The sequence below is a fragment of the Phytophthora cinnamomi genome (assembly GCF_018691715.1).
Source record: "Phytophthora cinnamomi strain GKB4 chromosome Unknown Contig86, whole genome shotgun sequence".
Lineage (NCBI taxonomy): Eukaryota > Oomycota > Peronosporomycetes > Peronosporales > Peronosporaceae > Phytophthora > Phytophthora cinnamomi.
Window position 1 is genome coordinate 114,890 of NW_027151019.1, and position 16,325 is coordinate 131,214.

The following is a 16,325-nucleotide window of genomic DNA, read 5'->3' on the forward strand; positions in this document are numbered from 1 at the left end:
AGGATACTATACATCGAGGGCATTGCGCCAGCTCTCCCCATTATCAGCACACTTCGATGATCCGAGCCGATATTATATCGACTAGATAATCTCGATCTGCCATCGATGGTGCGAGCACTTCGCTTGTAGATTGACCTGACCAACTGCATTCGGCTTTCAATATACGTTGAACGCAGTGCTGGCTGAGCTGGAAATGACAGTCGCGGGATTGTACATGCGCACGGACTCGTTGTTCCCGCCGTGGACTATAGTGTATTCATATAAAAAATCTATGTACGCTTACGAATGTGGTTTCATTGGTGGTAGAATAGTCCACAATCAGGCAACGCATCGTAATCATGGCAAGGACGAATGCTTCAACATCTGCACTTGTCCGCGCCACCGTAAACAAGAATGCTTCGCAAACTCCGCAGGACCCTCGTTACCGCCTCCTTTAAATGGTACATGTGCCACGAGTTGTCATTTCTCAATTCGCTTTACGCCAGCAACACCTCACCCCAGATAACATGCCGTACGCCTCCATCACCAGCAACGTCCTCAAGTCCAGCGTCGACAAGGCTGCCGCGAGTGCCGCTGTCGCCAAGACACTCGAGGAGTCCTTCGGCTTCCCGGCTGTCTTCATGATGGTGGAGTTGAACCTGGAAGTGCCCATGTTCTTGCAGCTCAACGAAGAGGTAGGTCTCCGCACGCAGTTTCTCCATGTCACTGAACTCTAACATCAAATTCGCTTCATCGAATCAGCCGGCAGCCTACGTTCACGCTCGCTGCATCGGCCGCATCGGCGCGGAGCGCAACCCCAAGACCATTGCGGCTCTCACCAAGACCGTGTCCGAGCAGCTCAAGGTGCCTGCGGAGAGGATCTACGTGGTGCTGGAAGACATCACGGTCGGCAACTGGGGTGCGGCCGGCACGACGGTCATCCCTCCTACCAAATGAGGCAGACTTCCAGTTTCTCTCGTACCCACGCGACTGCGGAAACTTACGCCTCCCATGTACCTCTAAAGAGTAACAAGTTCTAGGCTTCTTCTTCTCAATGGTTCACAGAGTAATTATCAAACGGAATTGAAGCGTAGCCAAGAACAGTAATTTCGCATCACCTAGGGTATTTCACTGTGAGACCTGTAATCTATCCCAAGTATCTAGGACGTTAATCGTGAGGATAGCGATAGCTTATCAACGATCTTCATAATCTCTCTACGTTTGTGAGCATTTAGTCGTGGAGTTATTTGGGAAACGACATTTATTTTTCAATTTACAATCCAGTTACGACTCGCAACTCCTCTGATGCTCGCCCACCTATGGAATCCAATGCAGACACACACACTCTCTCTCACTCACTCTCTCTCTCTCTCTCTCTCTCTTCACCCCTTTGCAGCTTGCCAAGGGTCTTACGCTCGAGAACCGCGTCGTGTTCGGACTGGCCGGTCGAGCACGCTTCGACCTAAGAACACACGTGGTGACAGAGAGCAACTCAGTTTAGTATGAACAGCGCGCCATGGCCGGATTGATCGTCTCGGAAGCGTGTGTCATCGCTGAGCAGGCTTCCGGTTGGTTCGGATCTACAACGACGAGCAGGAGGAGGCTTGGTGTGGGGTCGCCCAGCGCGTTTACGCCAAGGGCGGCAAGATCTTCCTCCAGCCCTGGCACATGGGGTGCTAGTCCCAGCCGTCTTTCCACTCTGAGAACGCGGTGGTCTCGTGTCCTTCAACGAAACTGGAAGGCGCTCAAACTCGCAACGTGAACGGCAACCACGTTGGTTTCGAGTGCGCGCGAGCATTGACGTTGGATGAGATCCCCAGGGTCATTGACAAGTGCCGTTCCAGTGCTAAATGAGCCCAGACCGCGGGGTTCGACGGTGTTGAAATCCACGCTGGGAATGGATACTTGGTCGGTCAGTTCTTGTAGTCGTGCACTAATCTTCGAGCGGACAAAACGGGGGCTCTTTTGAGAACCGCTTCGCTTCCTGGACGAACTCGTCGAGGCGGTGAAGATTGTGTTCCCAGCGGGGCGAGTGGGGGTGAGTTTGCCACGGAATGGCCAGTTCGCCGGCATATGTAGTGGGGACAACTTCGAGATATCCACTTACGCCATGCAGCGCCTCTCCACGCACGATTTGGCGGATGTCAGTACTCGACGGCGTTAGCTTTGGCTATTCGTGCAAGAACCGCCTCGTGACGGTGTTTGATGCGAAGAAGGCTTTCGGCGGCGTGGTCATGGCCTCAAACAGCTTTACACGTGAAACGGCTGAGGGAGTGTTGCGTAGTGGTACTGCAGATTTGGTTAGCTTGTTCGTCCGTTCAGCAGGCCGATTAACCCGATGCGTAGTTATGAGTTTTTCTGGGACCCTGCCAAGGGCAACGAGGGCTATATCGGCTTTGAGTGCTACCTGGAGGGATAAATCGTCTGATCTAGCAGTTGTAGTTAAATCAATGCGTGGCCAGAACCAATGCAGAGTTTGCCACCATAGCGCCATACTAGAAACCATGACGCCTTGGATTGCGATCGATGATACAATGTGCCTGTCCATTAACGTATTTCAGCGCAGTTGAAAGCAAAACAAAAGAGGGCCATGGAGACATGCTCGACTCGAACAGCTCGAGCCCAGAAATCTAATCCCAAAATACTTCACTCCATAATCAGCAAAACATCGTCATCTGATAAAGTAACCCGCTGGCGAAACAGTGGAATGCGGGCATCGTCAACGGTGTCGATTATGCTGGCCAAGCTGGACATGTAATACAGGTTTTCAAAGCCCAACACGATTCTCCACTCGATTACGAGAATGCGTTTATAGCGTAAGCTTACGCTGCACAAACGAGATCAGGTATGGCGCAGCTACAGTGCTTGTTCGTTGATACCTCGCCAACAGCACAGTCCTCATTCCTCGATTAGCCTGCTTCAGCACAACCCACTTCTACCCCACTTCCTCCGACGACAGCCATGTCAACTGCCCCGAAGACCATCAACGCTTACGCTGCGTTCGACTCGACCGGCGCGTGCAAACCGTGGCAGTACACCTCGCGTCCGCTTGGCGACCAGGACATCGAAGTCAAGATCTCCCACTGCGGCATCTGCGGCACTGACGTGCATACCTTGGACAGCGGCTGGGGTCCAGCGAACTACCCGGTGGTGGCTGGCCACGAGATCATCGGTGAGGTGACGATGGCGGGGCCCAATGTTAATAACCTGGCAGTGGGTGACCGCGTTGGCGTGGGCTGCCAGGTGTTGGCCTGCCTGAACAAGCAGGGCCACGAGTGCCGGGAGTGCGCGGACGGAGCCGATGCCTACTGCAAGGACATCGTGTTCACGTACAACCATTCGTACAAGGATGGCACGCCGACGTACGGCGGCTACGCTGAGTACATTCGTCTCGACAGTGAGTTCGCCTTCAAGATCCCGGACAACATCCCGTCGGCTGAGGCGGCTCCGCTGCTGTGTGCGGGTGTAACGGTATTTGGCCCGCTGAACCGTGAGAACGTCAAGGCCGGCGACCGCGTTGGAGTTATCGGCATTGGCGGCTTGGGTCACCTTGCCATCCAGTTCATTCGTGCTCTGGGAGCCACCCCGGTGGCCTTCTCGCGCTCGTCGTCGAAGGAGAAAGAGATTCGTGGTCTCGGTGCCGAAGAGTTCTACGACCTCAGCAACCCCGAAGACCAGAAGAAGGCTGCCGAGTCGGTTGATATGCTTCTGCTGACGGCTGATGCCCCTGACATGCCGTACAACATGTACTTGGGTCTGATCCGCAAACGGGGCACGCTGGTTCAGCTGGCTGTGCCGAACGGAGAGGCCAAGTTCCTGCCCTTCTTCGTGGTGGGCAAGGGCATCAAGTGGATGGGCAGCTTTATCGGTAGCATCCAGGACGTCAAGGACATGCTCAAGGTCGCGTCGGAGAAGAACGTACGCCCAGTCATCCAGAAGCTTCCCATGACCAAGGTGAACGAGGGCCTCGACATGGTTCGCCAGGGTCGTGCGCGCTACCGCGTCGTCCTGGAGAACTGAGCAGTTAATGCGATCCCATTGCTGTTTTGGTGCACATTTCATAGCGGACAGAGTTGCCTAGACAATATGGTGCATTTCTGCAGGTGATAATACGCCGTAGTCAAACAGTTCCCACTTTTTCAAAGAGCTTTTTAGCAAAGTTATGATGATGGTGTCTAGGTGTCGAACTCCACTAAAGAGTGATAAGAACTACTTACCTAAGAAATAGTTTAGCTAGCGGTGACAATGGTGGACATCCGGGTCCATGCGGGAGGTGGCACAACTAAGATGGTATTTGAGAACTTCACGGTTCATCCCCTTCCTTAATTAAAAAGATAATTATCTTGTAGCAGCAGCAAAGTAGTATGGCTTCCCCTGTTCAACCCTAGCGACAAGAGAAATCGTATCCAGTCGAGGAGACAGCCATACCCGGCGGCACACCGATGAACGCATCATGCTTCCCATTATCCGTCCGTTCGCACGATGTTTCGTCACCGATGTGGTCACCACACCGACGACAACGAGGACAGGTGCAAGCGACCAAGTACTTTGCCTCCAACGCACTCACTGGTCTTAGACCAGTGAACCCGTCCGCTTGTAGACCACTGGTCTACAAACGGAAGCAGCAGGACAAGGCCAAAAGTAGAAGAATGAAGTTGATTAATTGGGAGGTAGACTTGCCGTAGTGCTGGCTATTAGCCAGTGGCTAAGCGAAACTAAATCAAACCTAAGGCTGAGGTATCCCTACACGCGTAACTGCGAGTTGAACGTCGTCGTCAACAGGTTCAGGGAACCCCAGGCGGCGCAAGACTGTCCTGATCTCGTCACTATCAAGATTAAACTCGGTTGATCGGCGATAGAGGTGATGCCGAAATGAGCAGCTACGGGGAATGTTTGGGCTGATCGCACGCACCCCGTGGGAATGGAAATAGATATCGTTCCGGAGTCGCTATAGCGCGTGGAACACCATGGCTGGGTGGATACGCCATAAAATGAGAAGAATCTCACGAAGATGGCGCCATTCGTCATGGACATCGCGGTCGGACGGGAAGATCAGCAGCTTCCACCCGAGGGAGCATCGAAAGCTGGAGTTCATGGTTCCCATATCTTCTGCCACAACCCCTGGACGGTCACACTCGAAGAAGCAATGCGTAGCAGTCTCGATAGCCAGGCAACCGGGGTTGCGCCAGCGGCGATATTGCGCTCAGATAGAATAGTCGTGCGCTCAATGTCAGGTTACCGAAGTAGAGCCTCAAGACGACATCGTGGACAACCGGAAGTAGAACCCGGCGCATCCACCACCATGTTTTAATCGGCCTGGTGACCTCACCCTCCTACAGCCCAACACTGTCAGCGGGTGACTACAGGTGTACAGTTCCAATGAGTCATTTGACCGAGGCCAAAAAGGCCAAGACAGAGGCCACGGGATCAGGAGCGTCCAAGTGGAAGAAAGCCAGGCTCTAGTTGGAATAAATACGGGCGAAGCATCGTTCGCTCAACCTGCATCTCCCTGCTACCTATTGTCTATATATCTTACTACGAGCGTTGCTAGCTTACGTGCGCTGCGGCGATGTCGAGTCGAACCTCCGACCTCCCATCGCGGTCTTCCCATTTTGAGAACCGACGGTTCTCGGCGGCGGCGACTTGCAGCGTTGACTATTACCACCAGGGCTTCCGTAAGGTCGACGTAGCGCTGGCTGGTAGTACGGGCCCTGTTCCGTAGCTGCAGGACCAGGTCCAGGCGCAACCCCTGCAGCAACTCCGTTCGTCACCGCCACCGGGCCTGGGCCTCCAGGAGAGTTCATGGGAGGTCCATGCTGCTGCTGCTGATAGTACGGCTGCTGATACGCTATCATCGCGCCGTGATACGCCGCCGCTGCAGCCGCTTGTTGCTGTAGTTGTTGGTGCTGCAGCAACAACGCATTCACAGCGCCAGCGTCCAACTTCGGCAACAATGACTCCCAGCGCCGATCTTCGTCCTCGTCGCTATTTTGTTGAACAGGAGACGACGAAGCTGCACGAGGTCGAGGCGAAACCTTGCTCTTCTTTGTTGAGCCAGAACTCGACGTTGAGGCAGCCTTGCCGTGCCAAACCTGCCTTGGGTGAATCAACAAATCCGGTCGCCACCCGTCACCACGCCCATACAATTGCCAACACCGCGAGAAAAACGCCATGCCAACATCGCTCCCTGTCTCCTCGCTCAGCAACTCAGCATCGTCATCCTTATGAGACGAACGAGGCGCTAGCATCGCTGCCAACTGGTTCCTTGCAAGGCGAAAAGCACGCTTCATGACGGGGAAACCTTCAGCCGACACACTGCGCGCCAAATTGTTCTTGTCGTCAAGCGGGTCCACAATGTTACAAGCTCGGATCGGGAACAAACCGGTTGGAGCAACCTTGCTTCTCAGAGCCGCATCAAATGCTCCGAACTGATCGGACAATGTGTCTCGGATGGCCTCAACGTCACCGCCGTCCAGTTTTGCAGTCTTCGGCTTTGACTTCGACGGAGTAGTCCCATTCAGAGGCGTCGTCGCCAAACGACTCAGTGGCACAGCACCATGAAGCGTCAATGCAGACTCGTGCCAAGGAAATTCGGCCAACCGGTCCAGGAACAAATACAGCGCCTGCAACGGGTGGGTAAGAGCGTCGCCATACTGGTTAAACAGCGCCATCGCGATGGTATTCACCGCATACGTAGAGAGAGCACCGAGGCTTGCACCCATCACACTTGACGGTGCGCTGCCCGGAACCACCGACGGTCCCAGTCCACCAGACTCCACCGACGCCGCCTGCATGAATGGGCTGGACTCATGCGTGCACCAAGCCTTGATGAGGATGAGGCTCTTCTTGAACAAGTGCTGCCGCCCAACACGAACCGCCATGGCGTCTAGCAACCGGACCGCGCCTAACGCTCCTACACGATTCGCCGTAAAGTCCACAGGGATGTTGTCCACCGTACACTTAACTACCCGAACGTCGGCGTTGATGAACGTCACATTGCGCACCGTGTTTGTCAACAGCAATGCGCCACCGACGCTTCCAACACCACCACTAGCAGGCCCAGAAGGTGAGCTGTTGCCACTTCCATCCACAGAACCACCCGGATTTCCCACATCTAGCACAGTTCCTGCCCCGCCACTGCCTCCAGCAAGACATAACGCCTGTGTAACAATGTAGTACCACGACGACTCCAGTTCTTGTGGTACCAGCAGGCAAATGTCAAGGTCTGAACCGGGAAGATACGTCTTCATAGGGTAGGATCCGGTAGCGAAGAACAACGGCGCTGCTGCCAACGGGAAATGCGCGGTTATTATCCTCTGCACAAAAGACAGAACCTGTTGCCGGACACGGTCTGCAGCATCACTTGGGCCCATCCATTCAATCAACGCATCGGCCTGACGAGCCGCAGCACCCTGGGTTGGGAACTGAGTTCGCAAGCGCGCCACACGACGTGCTAAGGCAGCAGCCTTTGCATGAGCCCGTGTCTCCACGCTCCGAGCGTCCTCTTGCGGAACAGGGTCGGTGGGGGCCTGCTCTTTTTGCGCCAAAAGCTTCTTGAGCTCTGCAATTTCAGCATCCTTCTCCTCCAGTAGCTTTTGATGAGCACGAATTTGTTGCTGGTGCTGCTCTGCAACTTGTAGCGCCTGGCCGTAAGCGATAGGCCGAATCACGAGTGACGGAGGCTTAGAGGCACCGGGGCTAGCATTCGATAGGGACGTCGTTGGAGTCACTGTGTGTAAATGCATTCGTCCGTGGTCCGATTCTGACGTAGGCTTTGATGTAGGCGCAGCTGGAGGCAAAGCTTCGTGCAACCGTTGGGCTTCTGCAGCCATATTGGCCAGAACATCACGAGCTCGCTGAATATCCTCCTGCAGCGCATCACTCATCTGCTTACGCTCTGCACGAGCCAGCGCCTCGTCGATTGCGCTCTTGTCACGTTCATCGGATGCACGCTGCAGACTTGCTCGCAACTTCTTCAACTGCTTTTCACGCTTCTTCAGGTATTTTTCGTCCACAAGCACAGCCTTGGCCTTGCCCTGGCTGTCCTTCCCGTCGTCGCTACTTCCAGAAGCCTCATCGTTAGCTTCGTCGTCGCCGTTAACAGGGGTATCTTCCAAATCGGCAGTATCCTCAATCACCGAGCTTCTTTCAAGCTCGCCTGAAGAAGCAGCGTCAGCTATTGAGGATGCGCTCTCAATCATGTGATCTTCCACGATATCACTAGACTGCGCTCGGATTTGTATCCTAACGGCTCCTGCTTCCAACGGTTCGTCAGCTTCCTCGTCCCACATACTTTCCCAGGCTTCGTCTCGCGTCATAACATTCGCCACCACTATCGATGGGGGAGTCGTAACAACGGGAGCTGCATTTTGACCGCGCTTCTCGTCAATCTCTTGGGCCATACCATCAGCTTGTTTCTCTTCAGCTGGCGGGACCTCGTGATCCTTGTCAATTTTATCCGATGTCACGTTCTCTTCCGACAGCATTGCTGCCGCTGACCCCGTGTCGTCCTGCTCAAACGCCTCACCTTCCACAAGGGTTTTAGCCTCTGCACCTTGGCCTTCTTGCTCAGGTTCCGGTGCATCTTTTCCACGCGAAGGAGACAAAGGCTGCTCCTTTTTCGTGTCCTTCCTTTCACCGCGCTGTTTCTGTTTCTGTTCCAGCTCACGTTGCTGCTGTATCCGCTGCTGCTCTTCCAGCTGCTGTTGCTGAAGCAATTCCTCCTCATCTTCCAGCAACATGTAACCAGCCGGGGGCTGCGGTTTGCCGTTCAAGCTGGCATTCGTAGCGCTGCCAATGCTCGGTTTTTTCTTTTTCTTTTTTTTCTTTTTCTTGTTCTTCCCGGACGTGGTATGGTTGGCATTCAATACACCGCCGCCATCCATTTCGTCAGCGTTTTGCTCGAGCCAGGCTACAGCCTCGCGCTGCTGTCGCTCCTCGAAAGCAACCTTGCGTTCACGGGTTTCCTGCAACTCCAACTGCGCCTCCATGTTATTGGCAAACGATTTCAAGATCGCCAAGTAATCCTCCTCCGCCGCGTCAAACTGCTCACTTGCCAACCGCAATCGTGCCCGACACAATAGTGCTTGTGCCGCAACTTCGCTAGTGATCTTCCCACCCCCGCCAGCTTTGCCACTTTTCCCAGACGTATTGGAAGATTTTCCTCCATGACCCCCTAGATTTAGCGTCCCACCTGAAGCCAGCTCCATCGTAACTTTACCGGAAGCAGCAGCATCTTCAATCCCGGGTTTGTCAAAGTGTGCGTGAATAATCGACGAGTAGTCCTTCTCCGCGTCCTGGATAGCGCCCAGCTCCTCATACAACTGCGCTCGCAGCTTTAGCCCATTAATGAAAAATCCGTTCACTCTCAGCACCGTCGTGACTTCCTGCACGGCGCCTTTCAGGTCTCCTCGCTGTCGGAACAGCTTCGCGCGAGCCATACTCACCTGAAAGTCATGCGGGTCCAGTTCCAGCGCGCTGGCAAAGTCCGCCAGCGCTTCATCATACCTGGCCAGATGCACGAATGCCTCCCCTCGTAACCGGAACGTCTCCACATTGCTGGCCTCCAGCTCGATGGCCCTGGAATAATCCTGCAGCGCGCGCTTCTCCAGCCGTCGGCTCTCCAAGCCCCGGTACGGCTCGGGCTTGGGCGGCACGGCCGTGTAGGCCAACTTGGCTCCCGTCTTGGGCGTCTTGTTTGCTGCCTGCCCCTGTTCCACCGCCGCGAGCTCCGCGTCCTTGCGTTCCCTGGCGTCCTCCTCCTGCGCCAGGCGCTGCAGCAGCTTGGCTCGCTCCAGCAGCACGTCCAGCATCCTGGCGCGGGGCTCGGCCTCCATCTCCGGCGGGGCGCCGAAGCCCGCGAGGCCGCCGACGCCGCCCGACGCGTCGAAGTGCCTGCTCTCCTCCGCCTCCTCCTGCAGCTCCAGAAACCTGTCCAAGTCTGGGAGCGCCAGCACGTCCTGGTGGCACTGCAGGTACAGCTGCGCGCGCGCGTGGAAGAGCTCGGCGTCGCGGTGGCCGCCCGCGGAGCTCTCGGCCTGGCCCAGGTCCTCCAGCGCGTGCGAGATGTTGTTCATGGCCTTGTACACCTGGGCGCGCGCCAGGTACAGCGCGCGCAACTGCAGCTGGGACGTTGAAGTGGGACCATCACTCCTGCCGCGGTCGTGAAGTAACCCTTGAGTAGCAGCAAGGCTGATGGCTTCATTGTAGTCCAGCAGCGCGGCGTGGTGCTCGCCCAGGGCGGCGTAGGCCTTGCCCCGCTTGGCGTAGAGCTCGGCGCTCTTGGGCGTGAGCTGCATGACGCGCGACAGGTCCTCGATGGCCGGTTTGAACTTGTGCGCGGCCAGGTGGCACAGCCCGCGCTGGTGCAGCAGCTTGACGCTGCCCACGCCGCCCCCGTCGGCGTCCAGCGCCTCTGTGAGGTACGGCACGGCGGCGCCGAACTGCCGGCGCTCCATGAGCGCCACGCCGCGCTCGGCGGCGCGCTCGGCCGAGCCGCGCGCCCTGGCGGCGGATGTGGTGAGGTGCTGCAGCGACCGGTACTGGTCGATGCCGCTGCGCAGCAGGCGCGCGTCCTCCGAGGAGGAGGAAGAGGAGGAAGCAGAAGAGGAGGAGTTCATCTTGAGGTTCATCTGCATCTTCATGCGCGTGGCCACGGGGATCTGTATCCGCGCGTCCACGGCGTCGAAGAGCTGCGGCGGCTTCTTGCGCTGGCTGGGCTTGTCCGTCTTCATGCTGGCGTCACGCTCGGTGGCTGACGGGTGGTGCGGCGCGCGCTCTCTCCCGGCGCCCCCACAGTGTTAATATAGGCGGGCGGGCAGCTGCGTGCGCACTGCTTGCTGCTCGGCGTCGTCGCCTTCGCTTGGCTTTAACGGCGCAGGCAGGGGGAGGCTAGGCTGACTGGGCCCGCCGCTTGGCGTGGGTTGATGTTCCGCCACACCAAGTTTCGGCCGAAAGTCAAGCTCTGGCCAATCACGGATTTTCGCCGCGGGCGTCGGCCAATCGCTGCGCACCAAGACTGCCGGCCACACGATGCGCCCGATAAGCGCAGTCCCCACTTAGATAGGAGCGACAGGATGGCGTCTCTAGCTCTGGCCCGCAGCCTGCGCGCGTGCGCGAGGCGATCGCCGCTGGTGTCGACGTCTGCGTCTGCGTCTTCTCGCGCCTTCGCGTCCTCGTCCGCTGAGACGCCCAAGTTCTCGGTGGTGGACCACCCGGTGACCGCCGACGCCATCAAGCCCGAGGACTACTTCGCCGTGGTCAAGCTGGCCGGCACGCAGTACAAGGTGACGCAGGGCGACGTGGTCGTGGCCGAGAAGATCAAGGACGCCAAGGTGGGCGAGATCATGGACATCGACGAGGTGCGCGGAGGAGCTTTGGAGGTTAACTCATTAAGTAGCTGGTTAACTCAGTGGTTATATTGGTGCGCTGCAGGTGCTGCTGCTGGGCAACGTGAACCAGACGATCGTGGGGCGGCCGCTCGTGGAGGGCGCCAAGGTGCGCGCGCGCGTGGAGGAGCAGACGCTGGACGCCAAGATCGACGTGTTCAAGAAGAAGCGCCGAAAGAACTACCGCCGCTGGAACGGCTTCCGCCGCCAGGTCACCGTGCTGCGCGTCACGGACATCGTCCCCATCGACGCGTAAGCGGGACAGTAGACAGGCAGGCACGGGGGCGGGAAAAGCAGGCAAAGCAGGGGAAGCGGTTGGAGCAGGAGCAGGAGCAGGTGCTGGCATCTACAAGGAGAACTACCGACAGCATGCACATCGCTGCAACACAGCCCAGGTACAGCATCGATAGCTCGTACTGCGCCGTCGACAACCTTTGTGGATGCACGCATACACACCCAGCGGACTAATAACAGCGAAGGAAACAAGAAACACGTCGAAAAACACCCAGGCGCGTTAGTGTCCTCCAGCTGCGTCGTTGAACGTCCACCTACGCCTGTTCTGAAATGTTTGGTTCAGGTTTGTGTGTCTCCTATGTCCGCAATAACCTCTTCTAAGTGCGAATGGCCGACGACTGGCCCAGCGCGAGCCTGAGCCTTGCTCCCGTGCCTATAGCAGGTCAATCCCCAAAGAGTCAGCAACCCCTTCGGATCACCATGGCGCACCCCGAGCACGACCACGCCCACGACCACGACCACGAGCACGACCACCACCACCACGAGGAGGTCGACTCGGACGACGAGATCCCGGCCCTCGAGGAGGCCCCGGACGCCGCCGACGCCGAGAAGGGCAAGCACAACCGCTCGGAGAAGAAGTCGCGCAAGGCCATGCAGAAGCTCGGCATGAAGCCCGTGGGCGGCATCATCCGCGTGACCATCAAGAAGAACAAGAACGTGCTGTTCGTCATCTCCAAGCCGGACGTGTTCAAGAGCACGGTCAGCGAGACCTACGTCATCTTCGGCGAGGCCAAGATCGAGGACCTGAACGCGCAGGCCCAGTCGCTGGCCGCCCAGCAGTTCAAGGCCCCCGCCGCTGAGGCCCCCGCGGCCGACGCCGCCGCCCCGGCCGCCGCCGCCGCCGCCGAGGAGGACGACGAGGACGTGGACGACTCGGGCATCGACGCCAAGGACATCCAGCTGGTCATGAGCCAGGCTGGCGTGAGCAAGGCCAAGGCCGTGGCCGCCCTGCGCTCCAACGACAACGACATCGTCAACGCCATCATGGAGCTCACCATGTAAGCGCGACTATACAACTAGTATTATAGGACCTCTGTCGTCGTCAAAAAGCCAATGGAAAATGTCTTTTTGGGTTTTCAGCCAATTGCGCGTCAGTCGAGGCCGGCAGGTTGTGCGTGAAGGTGCGCGGCCGCTATAGTAATCGTGCAATGCTGTGGACGGTTGGACAGACTGATTGATGGTTTCTGGCCGTTTGGTTGGGTCACTCGCTCACTTCAACTTGATGGGAACGGATTATCTCCCGCGGCCTCCGCGATATGGGGAAAAGAGCGATTGCGCGGATGAAGTTCACGTTCAAAGCCAAGCCCCGGGCCAAGCGCCTGCGGATGGATCTGGATGAGGCCGCGGGGAGTGACGACGACGGGTTCAACTTCGACAGCGACGAGGACGTCGAAGCGAAGACGGCGGCAGCGCTCGCCGCTGTGGCGATACCAGACGACAAAATCCCAGGACTCGGGCGGAGTCTCGCCGATCGGACTTTATTGGCGACTGCAGGCGCGTACAAGAAGACTAAAAGAGACTGGGAGCCGCAGCGCCCGTGGAAGAAGCAGTGCCTAATGCCAAACAGTACAAGAGGGAAGCCGTGGGGTAAGATGGACGATGTACCACGCCAAAGACGAACCCCTTTGCCCGTGTCTCGACTTTCGGCTGCAAGCCGAACGGAGGGACGTCCAAGTATTGAGGGACGCTTAGTTACGAGCCATTTGGGCCGCCTGTATGCGCCTACTGTTGCTTTCGATAGCACGCGAAGAAAACCATGCAAAGAAGTTGGCAACGGTGAGAAGCCGAGGCTTCTGGTGATGCGCGGCGACCCGACGGACTGGAGCACTGAAGCGATCGTGAATGATGCAAACAGTTTGCTGCAACACGAGAGCGGTTTAGCAGCGACCATCATCCGCAAAGGTGGCCTGGATATCCAGCGGCAGAGCACTGAGTGGGTCTACTATCACGGAGAAATGCACGTTGGGTGTGCGATGTGGACGACGGCAGGAAAGCTTTCCAGTAGATTCATTATCAACGCAGTCGGCCCAGACGTCAGACACCACCGCTGGCCTACTCAGAGTCATCAATTGGATTTAAGGCGAACCGTTCGAAGCGCGCTCATGGTAGCTGATGGTCTTGGAGTGACGTCGATCACTATGCCGGCGATCTCGACGGGCCCTGGTCGCTATCCGAAGTACCTTGCAGCCCAAGAGATCGTGGCAGAGTGCCTAAAATTCATTGACGACTATCCGGCGACGACGATGCGTCTGATTGTTCTGATGAATGAGGATGAAGTGACGACCTCGATCTTCACACAGACACTGAAGGAGGAGAAGCTCCAGCGTCAGTTGCAGGGTTGATGCTCAAGTTTTGTGTAAGCGCCGCTAGAGAAATCAGTTGCTCTGATGAGGAAGGCGGAAGGAACAGATGACGAGGTTGTCTGTTCGGATTTGGAGGCCCGATGTTTGCCGTTCTGCATGGTCACTTTGTTTTAGTTGTCGATGTAACATCACCAATCCTTTCGGTCCCTTGCTTACCTGTATCGACAGGCCGCTACTTAGCTTTACAGAAGGTTTCGTATCTTCGCGTAGTTGTTGTACACACCTCAACGTTCTGGAGCCCCCCAAGGGTATCGAGAACACGAATGAGCTCGGGTACATGCCACACGAACTTCAACTTGGAGTACCGATCGCCATTAGGGACTTTGAACAAAAACGATAGCAAAACGGACGAGCACAGCACAGGAAAAGCGGGGTCCGCTTTTCGGGGGAAACATACAGTAACAAATTACTGAGTATCTGCCTGGTCTTAGGAAAAAAAAATGATACCACCTGCAAAGCTTGGGCTTCGCGAAGGCTGGGAAGATATGTAGACGACGCCAGAGATATACCGGCAGGTCAAACAAACAACGCATACTCTCAAGCACCCGACACCTTGGATACAGCATGACCAACAGAGCGTTCGTAAGATGCAGGCCAAAATGATCCAATGCGGACCGTGCGAGCCACAGGAGATGTGTAATGGCACAAAACGCGTTAGAGTAAAAGTCCCGGACAAGGTATTTGTTCTGTCTGTATTGTTGGCGATGGTGAACGTAAACAATGTACTTGAGTAAACTAAAATGTCAATTGCGCCGTTTTTCGCCTTTGGGCTTGCCACTGGCGCTCTTACGATCGAAGGACCTCTTGCCGGCTGTCTCTCTTGCGGCAAGTTGCCGCAAGAGATATCGAGCTTTCATCATTGGGATGATGCCTCGGTCCTATACTACGAAGATGCATTCCCGTTTGTTGCCGATTCCGGTGAATTTGATAGCCAAGCGAACTGGAAGCTGTAGTCATAGCCTGTAAATGGAACGGTTAGGATTTTCCCTTTAGTGGTGTCCACCGAAAGATAGTCCGACCTACCCAAGTGCTTCAGTGAGCTCTGAACATTGTAGAATAACCAGAAGACCAGGCACATCTGCACGTAGTCGACTTGCTTTTCCAGCACAAAAGCGATCTGGTGGACTGGCGACAGGCCCAGCATACGCTTGAGCATGAAGACCAAGAGCAGTAGTGATACAAATTGAAGCAAGCAATAGAAAAGGACATTCGTGAGCGTTTGCATGAGTTGGCCTTCGACGATGCCGTCGTAGATCGCATAATACTCGCGATTAGGAAGGTGATAAGTGGCGACCAGATAGCTGGCTTCGGGTGGGAAACAAGTAGCAAAGCGAGCAATTAGATAAATACTATGTACGACATACCTCAACACATCGGGATTCCCGATGATGACGGTCATACGTACAGAAGACGAGCGGTATGGCAACCTCGACGTAGTTGAGAAGGAGAAGGAACTCCGCCATGTATAGCAAGCGTCGTACTTTTCGTGTGTAATTCAGCCTCTCCTGGACGCTCATCGTACGACTTCCTGTCCATCGAATATTCTCTTTAACCGTTTTGCTTCTTTGCTCAGCACCTGGATGTATACGAGCGCTTGACCCAAGAGATCTGAGAATTTCATGCCTGAAGAACTCTCTTTTAGCGTTCTTGATGAGTAATGTTGGTCCTTCTTGCCCATGCTCGCCATCTGATACCACCTGCTTGAGCTCAAGTGATCGGGTTGAGCGTGGTCCGTCTGCATGCTGTTGCGCCTCCAGGAGAATGCTCGCTCGCTCGAGTGTAGTGGGCATGCGGCTGCCCAGACTGATATGACCGACCGTGCCATGGTAACTACTCCACATGTACCCGCCATCGACTTTCCGTTCAAGTTCACCCAAACCGTTGCGCGCGTGCTCAATATCACGCAGCGACAATCCCATCATACAAATATCCACCACCATGAGTACTATTGTTGACCAAATTGAAGGTGAGCACTGCATGCAATATGCAACGAACAACGAGCCAAAAACATCGGCATTGAAAATCACGAGAACTGGGGTCTCATCACCGAGGTGTCCGACAGCTCGAGCGAACAGGTTCCTCATGAGCAGTTTGATCAGTGGAAGCAGCAGCGTAAATCCCGTCTGAGCCTTCCCCGTTAGGGTGGTGAAGACGTAATAATAGGGTGGGTAGATGAAGACCAGCAGAAAGTCGCACAACCACAACTTGACCATATTGATGAGCATCGTTACCGCCTTCGGGTTTTTCAGGAGATCTCTCGCCCACTGGACCCCCATTGGAATTACCGTCAGCGTTAACCACA

General features: G+C 56.0%; 4 protein-coding genes across 4 annotated transcripts; 3 read left to right on the top strand and 1 right to left on the bottom strand.

Moving 5' to 3' along the window:
- Positions 1 to 506: 506 nt before the first annotated feature.
- IUM83_19530 (Macrophage migration inhibitory factor) lies at positions 507 to 936 on the top strand (the record flags this gene model as incomplete). Its single annotated transcript, XM_067944582.1, has 2 exons — positions 507 to 674; positions 742 to 936. 2 exons carry the CDS (start codon positions 507 to 509, stop codon positions 934 to 936), a joined length of 363 nt encoding a protein of 120 aa, XP_067784705.1.
- A 5,028-nt stretch (positions 937 to 5,964) lies between these two features.
- Positions 5,965 to 10,712, bottom strand: IUM83_19531 (DNA polymerase sigma; the record flags this gene model as incomplete). Its single annotated transcript, XM_067944583.1, has 2 exons — positions 5,965 to 6,075; positions 6,159 to 10,712. 2 exons carry the CDS (start codon positions 10,710 to 10,712, stop codon positions 5,965 to 5,967), a joined length of 4,665 nt encoding a protein of 1,554 aa, XP_067784732.1.
- A 342-nt stretch (positions 10,713 to 11,054) lies between these two features.
- On the top strand, positions 11,055 to 11,622 carry IUM83_19532 (Ribosomal protein L21; the record flags this gene model as incomplete). Its single annotated transcript, XM_067944584.1, has 2 exons — positions 11,055 to 11,339; positions 11,413 to 11,622. 2 exons carry the CDS (start codon positions 11,055 to 11,057, stop codon positions 11,620 to 11,622), a joined length of 495 nt encoding a protein of 164 aa, XP_067784733.1.
- Positions 11,623 to 12,080: 458 nt separating this feature from the next.
- On the top strand, positions 12,081 to 12,662 carry IUM83_19533 (Nascent polypeptide-associated complex subunit alpha-like protein; the record flags this gene model as incomplete). The annotated part of the gene is made up of 1 exon (XM_067944585.1): positions 12,081 to 12,662. The coding sequence occupies one exon, from the start codon at positions 12,081 to 12,083 to the stop codon at positions 12,660 to 12,662; it is 582 nt and encodes a 193-aa protein (XP_067784728.1).
- Between the last annotated feature and the right edge of the window lie 3,663 nt (positions 12,663 to 16,325).